At 34.3% G+C, this 12,030-nt stretch overlaps 1 protein-coding gene across 5 annotated transcripts in view; it reads right to left on the reverse strand.

Annotated features, from left to right (window-relative positions):
• The window catches only part of NEDD4 (NEDD4 E3 ubiquitin protein ligase), a 118,961-nt gene that overhangs the window by 44,979 nt on the left and 61,952 nt on the right, over positions 1-12,030 (reverse strand). For all 5 annotated transcript variants that reach the window (XM_081048329.1, XM_081048330.1, XM_081048327.1 and 2 more), the window contains one exon: positions 893-943. In XM_081048329.1, coding sequence (XP_080904455.1) covers positions 893-943 — 51 coding nt within the window. The remainder of the gene's footprint in view (positions 1-892; positions 944-12,030) is intronic.

A 12,030-nucleotide genomic window follows, 5' to 3' on the forward strand; every position in this document is an offset into this window, starting at 1 on the left:
TCTCTGTTGCATTTTGCTTTGTTAACTACCCATTCAGTCATGAAACTCTTAAATTCTCATGACATTATTTTACTGGGTTCTTTTCTCAGCTCTCTTTGTCTGTCTTTCTCCTCTAAGAGACCCACAATGACTAAGGTTCAACGTTTGGCCTTCAGTGCTTTCATCTCTCTTATTTGGACAGCCCGTCATTCTCAGAGATTCTGCTGTTACCTTGATACTAACAAGTCAGTCCTTCCAGTCTCTTTTCTCTACACAATTTATTTTCATATTTCTGTCAGCGACCTGCTTTAGGCTTTCATTTTTCCCATTTTCTAGTGAAATTCAATATAACAAAAATAAATTTATCATTATTTCAAAACAAAAGGCCTTTTCCTTTTAATTTTATCACTTGAGTCACCACCTTTATCTCCTAAGTTCAACCTTTACTTTTTGCTTATATATTTTTTGATTCCCATGTAAGAAACCTGGTCCAATATACCGTAGTTTTATTATGTTTCCTGAATCTGCCTGTTTTCCTCCATTGCTATATGCTTGGTCCAGATTCAGTTTCATACTTATATTGTTATATACTGTCTCAGTTTCCTTCTGTGAGCCTAGGCTCTGCCCATCTAATTATTCAGTAGAATATTTCCAAATTGGTCTTTCTCGAGTAATGCTTTCATTACATGAACAAACTTTAGTGGCTCTACTTCTTATGGGGTTAATGTCAGGGGATCTTGAAGACCAAATTAAAATGGAAAATTGAGATGCGTTTCAGAAAATAATATACTCAAGAAATAACAGCAGTATATATTTTAAACATCAAACATTTATATTAACTATACTGTGTATTTGTAAATATTTGTTAAAATAAAAAGAATAAACAAAAAGTAAAATGAACATCTATACTAACCGGTAACGGATAAAGAGGAACATCCACTTGACCTAGGAAATCATCTCTTGTCTATAAGAGAAAGAAGAAAAAAAATAATTAGTAACAGGCTCAATCATTTTAGAAAATTTTGATGAGCTACTGCCATCATTCACAACACAATGTAGAAGTTTTATTTGTTTAATCCTATACAATATCACTAGAAAATAAAGAGTAATATGGCATAACTTCTGGTAATTGCAGGATAGAGTATATTAAGTTGATCATTTTGCAGATAATAATTATATACTCTGAAAAAATATAAAACTAACTATTTGAAACTAGCATAGTGACCAAAAGCAAGCAGAAACGGGAAGAGAGTCGATCTTGAAAGAAGGAACTGTACTGGGTAGGATTCATATTTATACAGCTTTTCACCTGATAGCACTCCATAGTTCATACATGAAGTGGTTAGGACTTAAACAGAATCTGAAATCATACTTGTCTGAGGAGTCAGAAGACTGAATTTGAAGTTAACAGTATAACTGGAAAGTAAGGGGGACAATCCCTAAAAGAAAGAAGCCCCAAGAGTCCTTCTAAATCTCTATATAAACCCTATCCCAATTCCCAGCTGATTCTAAAACTGCGTATGTGAAAGGCAACAGCTGGAAGGCTGAAAGGACTGAGCATAGGTTGAAGTTGATGTTCACCTTTGGGGAGATAGCATTTGGAGTTCAACTAAGTTAACAACTTGCTAGAACAAAAATCAATACTCTTCAGGGAAAGATAAACTTCATTGTCTCCATCATGTACCACGTATAATGAACAAATGTATGGAGATTCTCAGCAGTGAAACAGAAACTTAAAAATGAATCAACTGTACCAGGGGTGCAAAAAAAATGTCCACAGATTTTAAGACGTTATCTGTATCACTTTTCGAAGTTGAATTGAATTACGGTAGCAATGTGTAGTGTGACTTGAGCTCAAAAGGTGGCATTAATGAAATGAATGCTGGCGTCACCATGCGACAGGCAGAATAGTCAAAGAAAATGGCGGAAGCACAGTTGTCGTTTGAGGAGTGCAAGACCATTTGGAAGTGGTATCTGAAATTCGAGAACGTTGTGGAAGTACGACGGCAATGAGTATGCAACAGAACATCCAACATGCCTAACAACTGTATGCATTCGTGATAAGTTTGAGATGCATGGTACTGTGTGTGATGTGCACAAGGGAAGATTCAGGAGGCCTCGCATAGCAACAAGTCCTGGTTCTTCTGCTGTGGTGCTGGAACAGTTTAGACGCTCACCACAGAACAATGTTCACTGTAATCAGAAGTGTTTGGGTGCTTATGGCAATCACTTTGAACATCTCTTGTAATTGCAGAAGTCAAACGTGACTTGTATTCATCTTTTGTTATCGGTATATATTAGTAAAATTTTAATACAGTTTTTTCCTTTCTTAAAATGTGCATACATTGTTTTGGCATCCTCTGTATATTTTAGGACTGAAAAATATAATATTTGAATTAAAGATCAGTGGGTGGGCTTAACATATAATTGAAGATGACAGGAGAAAATGTATGCAAACTTGAAGATATATTAATAGAAGTTATCTAATATGAAAAATAAAGAGCACTTACAATTAATATCAAGTAGACTAATAAATATATGTGTAACTGAATTCCCAGAAAGAGAGGGAGAATAGGGCAGAAAAATATTTGAAGAAAAAAGCAGCTATCTTCCTCAAATAGTAACAACTTATATAACTATAGCATAATGATCAAAACCAGGAATACTATTACTTAACCTACAGACCTTACTCAAATTTTGCTAATTGTCCCACTAATTTTGTTCCAGGGTCCAATTCAGGATTACACATTAAATTTTGTTGTCATGTCTCCTTAGTTTCCTTTAACCTGGAAAGTACCTCAGTCTTTGTCTTTCATAATCTTGACAGAATATCCCAGTTTGGGTTTGTCTAATGTTCCTTCATGGTTGAATTTAAGTTATACACTTTGGGGGCAGGAATACTACAGAAGCGATGTTTGTCCTTTTCTTAGTACATCATTATCAGGAGGAAATGAACATTGGAATCTCATGTTATGGATAGTTAAGGACCACTAAATATTTGAGAAAAGTCACTTGAAAAACAGAGATCTAACCCAAAAGGCAAACAGAAAGAAGGGAGTCAGATGAGTAAGAATCAAGTCAGACATAGAAATACTTCAGAAAAAATATATTAATATTCTCAGAGATGAATCATTTGTCAATCAGACTTGGAGGCTATGAAGAAGAAGCAATTAGGGAACAAGAAAGAGCTCTTGGAAATTAAAAATATAACTTAAATTAAAAGTTTAAGATAGAATTGAAAGATTTTGTTACAAAAATTTCTCAGAAAGAACTAAAAAACACTATTTGTAAAATTTCTAAAAGACTATAGGATTCCCCAAATAAGAAAACTACAGGATACATTTTGAAAGTCAACATCTAAATAATAGGCATTCAGAAAGAAAAAAGGAAAGGGAGGAAACTGTCGAAGAACCATTTTTAAGAAGCTTTCCTTTAACTCAAGGAAATGAATTCTGAGAGTAAAAGGCCCCACTGAGTGTAGGCAAAATGCATGAGAAAAAGACCACAACAAGGCACATATGTAGTAATTGTGATATGTCATAATTGTGACATTTCAGAGCACCAGAGATAAAGTAATTCTAAACGTTTTTGAGAGACACAAATCAGATTGTACCCAAAACTGAAAGACACAAAGACATAATGCCTCCAAAACTGTGAGAGAAAAATATTTGCTGCATAGAATTTTATACCCAGCCAAACTATCTTTTTCAATAATTGAGGTAGAATAAAGACATTTTTAGACATTGGTGTCCTTAGGAAGGTAATGGAGGATATACTTCACCAAAATAAGGGAGTACACCATGGTAAGGGCAGATGTAGGGGATTCAAAACAGGAGAAAAGCAAAGAGGATTCCCAGAATGATGGGGGGAGGAAACTCTCAGAATAACAGTAATGTAAGACACACAGAACAGCCAGTGCTTACTGGAGCATGAATATAAACAGCTTTAAGAGGGATGCTTCCAGAAGAATAGGAATAATCATATCTATCTAATACAATTTTGTGAGAACTAAATGATATAGTATATATAAAGTGCTTTGCATAATTCCCAGCATACAGTAAGCATTCAATAAATGTTAGCTATTATATATGAAATGCTGGATTCCATAATGAACACCCTGCTCCCTTTCCTCTGGACCAGCCTGCAGAAATTTCAAACAGGCACATACAATAAAAGGAGCACAGCTAGAGATGGAAGCCCAGTAAATTAGCTTACTTTAAGGCCACCCACATTCCTATTCTAGTACATAAGGTGATGATAATTTTTGAAATGGATAAGTTAGCGTTTAATTATTCCTTCAAGGCTGTCCTATGGTATGCTTTTTTATTCCTGCATTTATTGTGAATAGATGTTATACTCCAAAAATCTGATCTTTAAGAAGCTTTAAGTAAGGAAGTAAAATACAACAAAATACAGTAAAATCTCAACCACGATGATTGAGGAATAAAATATTTTGGTTGAATTACCTACTTAGGTTTAGGATTAACCAGATAAAAACATAAAACACCTTATTTTGGGTTCGGTCTTATTGAATAGGCTTGCCCTTGGTAAATAATGACTATAATGAACATCTATTTGTGCTCCAAAAACATAGCTGTGATAAACTATCACTTGAGTAACACAGGTGCAGACAGGGTTTTTCAACTTGGATACTACTGACAATTTTAGCCAGATAATTCTTTTGTTGTGAGGGCTGTCCCAAACATTGAAGGATGTTTAGTGACATCCCTGCACTCTACCCACTAGATGCCAGTAGCACTCCTCCTCCAGTTGTGACAACCAAAAATGTCTCCTGGTATTGCCAATGTTTTCTGGGTGGCAAAATTGTGCCTGGTTGAGAACCACTGGTAAAGAAGATATAAAACAGAATGTCTCAACTAGTTAGCAAAACACTCCCTCTCTGCCTTTAAAAACAACAGCTTTATTGAGATACAATTCACATGTATAGAATTTACCCACTTCGAGTGTCCAATCAAGTTTAGAACATTTTCATGCCCCAAAAAGAAAATCTATACCTATTGGCAGTTAACCCCCATTTCCTCCTTCTCTCCTAAGCCTTAGGCAACCATCAGTCTACTTTTTGTCTCTATGGATTTGCCTATTCTGGACATTTCATATAAATGGAATCATATAATATGCATAATATTCCTTTATGACTGGCTCCTTTTACTTACTGTAATGTTTTCAAGGTTCATTCATGTTGCAGTATCAGTACTTCACTTCTTTTTTTTTTAATCACTGAATATTATACTACATGGATATACCACATTTTATTTATTCATTTATCTGTTGATTGACTTTGAGGTTGTTTTCATATTTTTGACTATTATAAATAATGCTGTTATGAACATTTCAGTACAAGTTTTTGTGCCAACATATATTTTCATTTCTCTTGAGTATATACTTAGGAGTGGAATTGCTGGGTCATATGGTAACTGTTTAATCTTTTGAGGAACTGCCACACCTACCAAAGTGGCTGCACAATTTTACATTTCCACCAGGACTGTATGAGTGTTTTAATTTCTCCATATCCTTGCCAATATTAATTACTACCTATGTTTTTAATACAGCCCTCCTAGTGGGTGTTGAAGTGGTATCTCATTGTGGTTTTATTTGCATTTCCATCATGACCAATGATATTAAATATCTTTTCCTGTACTTATTGTGCTCCTTATTTCTTAAAAACTCTTAACTTATAAATCTTCCCTAGAGATTCAGTCTCCATTGCAGAAGCAGTGCCTGGTCACTGCGGGGCAGAAAGAAAACATTTCATCCATATATTGCTCCAGAGACCTTGTTCATAGATTGCATTTTGTGAACAAAAGCACAGAACAAGAATCCCATATGATGAAAATTTCCTTGTTTCAAGTAACTTTGATATATAAAAGTATATTTTAAAAATTTCTTGCAACACATCTTCCTTAGTCTTCCTTCTTTGAAACACGTGCTCTGAAATGCATTTCTTAACTTCTACTTAAAATAAAATGATCCCAAGAACTATATTTCTAATATTAGAAGAATGAACAAATTTTCCAAACTAAAAATCAATACGCCTGGTCTGAGGAGATGGAGAATATGAAACGAAGAACTATCCTGGAAAGTCTGGGACAAATGGTTGCTATAAATATGGACAATTAGAGGTTCTTTTTCCATTTACAAAGAAACAGTGATAGTTTTAAATTCATTCCTATGAAAATAAGTCAAGTCTGTGATGGTCATTAATGTTTCCTTAGCCAACCAATTGTTCCAAATTCTGAATATCAAGCATTTCTTTGCAAGAGTTATTTCCTATATTTTAACTGCATGCCACTTACTTCATAAAACAAATTTGCATTTGGCAAAATATAAGTAAGTTAAGAATGCCTGAATATCTACCAAAGAATTCAGAACAGCAGGTGATTTTAAACTGTAGTGAGCACAGTTTATAGTCAGTAAATAACACTTTTTCTGATATTTTAAAGATACGAATTTCAGTTTCTTAAAACAATTTTTAGAACATGAAAAAAGAAAAAAATCCAAATTGCTGTTTTTTCAAAACTTCAATTAGAACTATAGATGGCTCTAAGTTTAGGAGGACAAACTGTTATCAATTTTGAGAAGGCTGAAAATTGAGTGGCTCAATGTTCCGTTTTAAGAGAACCCAATGTTACAAAAAAATCTGAATTTTAAAAATGTTAAGTTAAAGTGTCATAGCTATGAAGAATACTTGGCTATAAAACGAGTTTCCATTAAATCTGAGTTACAAATAATTTCCCAGGGTAAATCTACAGTATAAAACAAAATATTAAAGGAAGAATCAGTTCGTCATTACTAGAGACAAATAACATAGCCCAAGTTTTCTGCTGTAACATCCAACTTTTAATTTTAATCATGCTTTTTAATCAGTACAAATGCATTTTATACATGAATATTATATACAGTATAGTTCCGGTTTCAGACTTAGCTATCAGCACTTTTCTAATCAAGATGATTTTAAAAAGTAATTTAAAAACACAGGTTACACATACACTGGGTACAAAATTAAGAGGGAAAATAGAATTTCTAGCCTCCAGTTATCTAACTCCTCCCACTGTCTTTCCAAAAGGCATGAACAGTCATTTTTTTTTTGAGTTTTGATAACCCTTCAGATTTTTCTTTGACATACTGTCATGCAGCTTGCTTTTTTACCCTTCAACAATATCTCTAGGACCTTGTCCAATATCAGTCCATGTGGAGGTGCTTTACATCTTTGATGGTTGATAGTATGCCATTGCATGGAATACGAAAATTTACTTAGTTCCCTATCAAGAGGTTGTTTGTAATTTTTTGCCATTACAAACAATGACTCAATGGATAAACTTGCATTTATCATTTTGCATTTATACCCAAGGTAAGTTTTATTTTGTAAAACAGTTAGGACTACAGTAGACTAATCTGAACTTATCTGAAATGGAAACAGATCTCAATGACTAATTCGATGTTACTGAAGGAAATAGTGTCCTGAGTAACCCAAAAGGCACAAGTTTTCAAAGACAAAATCAAGATGAAAGATTCAAGATCAAGAAGTTTGCATCTGAATTAATATCCTACTCAGTGCCAATAACTACTGTCTTCACACAGTTGTATTCAAATTTTCTATGTGCAAAGTCATGATTCTTCTGTACAGATCACTAATTCTAAAAAAAAGTGAATTGGGGCAAGCAGTAAAAAAGACACTGACTAAATTCATAGCTATAAAAATGTTCAAGCCATCGTTAATCGTATTATTTAAATTAAGTCAAGAGATACTTCAGCGATCTTAAAAGACTAAGGAGAGTTGAAAGCTCTGAAGCTGAGACACTAAAAGTGAATTTTTCTGAAAACCTCTTTGTGTAAAGTAGAATTTAAACTCTCATTCTATTTATGAGTTAAGAGGTTAAACATTTTCTTGATTAGAACATGTGAAAAGTCAATATTTTGATAGAGGATATTAGCACATGTGAATCTGAGAAAAATAAGCAGAACTTATATGAATGGACTCATTTATAGTATTTTTAAACATAAGGAACCACATATTTTCTGCTTCCAAAATTCTATAAATACTATTATTTTTAATGAACATCCTTCCTCTCAAAATCTATACCACATGGATTCATACTACATCCTAGACATAAATAGAAAAAAAAGATTATGAAAATGACTCTAAATTTAGCTTAACTATTTTCTAATGTATGCACATTCTTATTATTATTTCATTTGCATAACTTCTACCTTCCTACTTATATATAGACTTACTATATACTATGATCTGCTTATTTTAAACGTTTTTTTAGAAGTTCAAGATTTATTGATTCAATCTTTTTAGTATGTTGAGGGGAAAATGGTGTTAGCTAAATAAATAAACAGTATAATCTGATCTATGCTATAAAATCATAGTGCTATGGAAACCGGATGTCTTTGCTTAAACCAAACATTCAACATCCCAAGCTTGTGATTTGCTCAGCCAGCCAGACCGTCTGGTAGATTTAACTGTAAGACACAAACTGTACTTGTTCTTTGAAAAAAGCTTCATACTGCTTAAAAATGTGGGTACATGTGTTCTACAGTTCTTAGCAACCTTCACATTTTAAAAGGGATTTTTACCTAGTAGATGGGGGTGGGGAAGGATTCAGGATAAAACCTCCGTCTAAATCACTTTCAGTTTGAGTTCTCTGAATTTCAATTTCTTTGGAGGTCTTCACTTGATACAAGCATCACTAACTTGTGAAAACTGGCGATTTACCTTGACAAGTTTCTCTATCTTTATATGCTTTAAAGTTAAATTTATAATTTACTGTGAGGGTTTTCAAATATAAACCATATTTTTAATATGCTACAGAAAAGAAGGAATCTAAAGCAGATGAGGAGTAATAAGAATCAGGTTGTGCTGTATCAACATGAATAGGATTTTATAATTATTTTCAAAATTTAAATTTAGTATATCCAACATACTTTTACAAGCAATTTGTATTGTATGCCCCTCAGCTAGAGGACTGTAAAAGGTGAGAAGAAAGTTTTGTGTTTATTACAACTTTCCTCCCCCGCTCAAATCATGGGAGGGGCTCATCAACTTTTCCCATTGTTTCAAGTTTGTATTCCAAACAAAGGAAAATGATAAGAGGACTAATGTATAAAATTATAATTTAATCAGGAAATACCCACAGCTAGGTAACTGATAAAAGGGATAAGGCTCTTCCTCTCAGAGAGAAAAATACTCATTCTTGATTGAAAATAAACAGATACAGAGATTCACTCTCCTGAGTGCCACTTAATTATGATACTACGTTTTTTTCTTTTCAGGAATGTCTGCCAAGCTACCAGTTATGAGGAAAAGAAAAAGGTAAACTTTTGAAGCGATGGAAGCTAATACTCTCTGGGAAATTATATCTATAGTCTAAATGACAAACTGATTTAGCAGAGGGCTGCCACTGCTGAGAAAGATAGTGACTTTAATTCTAAGAAACCAAAGAGCTGTGTAAAATCTCAGATATTTAATCTAAAAGCAAGTAAGTGTGAGAAGATGAACCAAAATCATCACTTTAAAATGAATAAACAGAAGCTGTGGCAAGAAGCAGTCTACAGAGGCTTCTGATCCCAAACTAATCTAGAATTTCAGATTTAGGTTAGTCTACTCAAGTGGTTTTCAAACTTTTGTGTGTGTCAGAATCATCTGAGGGGCTTTTTAAAAGACAGATCACTGGGCCTTACCCCCACAATTTCTTTTTCCGTAGGTTTGGAATGGGGCCTGAAAATCTGCAACTCTTACAAGTTCTCGGGTGATATTCATGTATCTGATCTGGTAGACACACTTTGAGAACCATATCTCTATTCAATCCTTGGAGCAAACCATTATTGATAACAGTGGAAGATGAGTGAGCAGGGCATCTAAATTTATCAACTTGTATCCTGCCAGAAGTATTTCCAAATGGACTTGGTCTCTTTAAGATAACACACAATGTAAATTAAGAGAGTTGAAGATAACGAAGAACAGAATCCCTTTAAAAGAAGCAAAGGAGTCAGGCACCTATGCATTTGCTTTTCTTTCTAGCTTAAGTTGTAAAAATAGAAACATGTAGCCTAATTATGGCAATACTCTTTTCAAAACTTTTGCAGACTTGCTAGTCCATAAATATTGTTTCCCAAGTGTGTTCTAAGGAATAATAGATTTGCTAGATAGTAAAAGAATTCAGAGGTGGTCACATATTTGAGAAACATTTGGTTAAATGAAGTTCAAAAATCTACTTTCTGTTTAGAGACTTTACTAGTGTACATCGTGCCGTTCCAAGAAATATAGCATATGGTATTATACAAAATTATTTGTAAATGGGATGGATTTTATATGAAGTATCATACAGACTGATGAGGAATACATTTCAAAAATATTGGTCCAGAGGAAAAACTATTAATGTAAATTCCTTAGCAAGGGATTCTAGACCCTCTACATTTGTTTTTCCAATCTCCCCTACAGCCTTATCTATTAATGTAAACGTCTCCGATAGAGTAGTACTATGCCTTTGCTCTCAAACTCACTTCTACTTCCTGGAAAGTTTCTTTCTCTCTCTGCCTGTGTAAATCCTATCCACTTGTGAGTCCCAGCTCAATGTCATTTTAATGAAAAAATTTTCCTGATGAGACTAAATTGCTACTTTCTTCCTCTGTAACTCTACTGCACCTTGTATCTTTTAACATCTGTTGTTATAGTTCTCTTCCATTGCAATGAGACTATAAATTCAGTGAGTCAACAAATGTTACTGACTGGCTTTCTACAGACAGATTCTGTACTAAGTGCGGGAGAATGTTCCTGATATCATGGAATGTGCAGTCCTGCATGGTTGACAAATATGCACATATTATTAAAGTGTGTGTTAAAAACTGAAGGAAAGTACAGAATTCTATGGATGTATACAGTTAAAGGGTTAAGGAAAACTTTTAGTTTTCATTATATCCCAATGTGCCCTGCCTTTGTGGATATCTAATATCTAGAGGTAAACTCTAAATTATTAGGTTTTTTTAAAAATTGCAATGGCCTGACTTACTAGAAAATTATATCCTTATATCAATGAGTCCCTCCTTTGTAAAAGCTAGCAATTTAGACCTAAGAAGTACGCTGATATGGAGAGAACGTACCAGAAAGAAAACAGTAATAGTTCCTCCAGCATTATGAAACCAAACTAGCAATGTGACAGGAAATAATATAATAACAAAAGAAGATAGTTATCACATTTCCCTTGCCTATTCAGGCACTAGACTCAAGTCCTGCTTGTCCATTTCAAGAGGTTCAGTATGTTGAACAGCGTTGGAGAAATAATGGAAAGCGTTAAATGACCTGCTCCACTCCCTATAATCAGACTGCCTTCTTCAACCTGGACTTGAATTTAGATCTCTGTCAGAACTTTGATAACCTGGTAATGTTTGTGCTCCAGATGCTTTGTTGATTCCCTGACCATGTCATCACTGCTTTGACTATGGCTTTTGTTCCTGTATCATTTACCGGCTTTCCTACCCAAGGGGCTGAACTGTATTTTCTTGAGTTGTGAGAGGCTGTCTTCCCTAGGAAGGAGTGATTCGAGCTATTCCACACCTTTCTCCCCAGGCTTCCCCATCTGTCCCTGACCTTTTCTGCCCTCTAGTGACCATGAGCCAGTCTCTCATCCTTGGCGTATGGGATCCACTTGGAATCTGCACATTGTTGGCAGCTTGACAGACTTTTTTGCACGAATCTCTATTATTCAAGTCGCATGAGTTACAATCCTGATATCCTATCGATACTACACACAAATTTTTAAAAAATACATCCATGAGGGGTAAAATCCACAGCTCACAGACTTAGATTCAGATAAAACTACCCCATTTGTTGATTTAAGTATAATCTAAGAATGTTTAAACAACATTTAAATGGAAGGTTAAAAATAATTCCTAAGTTTTGCCATATCGTTCAGGACCTAGCAATGACTTGCACATACCATGTTTCCCCGATAATAAGACCTAACCAGAAAATAAGCCCTAGAATGATTTTTCAGGATGACATCCCCTGAACACAAGCCTTAATGCGTC

The sequence above is a fragment of the Rhinolophus hipposideros genome, assembly GCF_964194185.1.
Source record: "Rhinolophus hipposideros genome assembly, chromosome: 5".
Taxonomy (NCBI): domain Eukaryota; kingdom Metazoa; phylum Chordata; class Mammalia; order Chiroptera; family Rhinolophidae; genus Rhinolophus; species Rhinolophus hipposideros.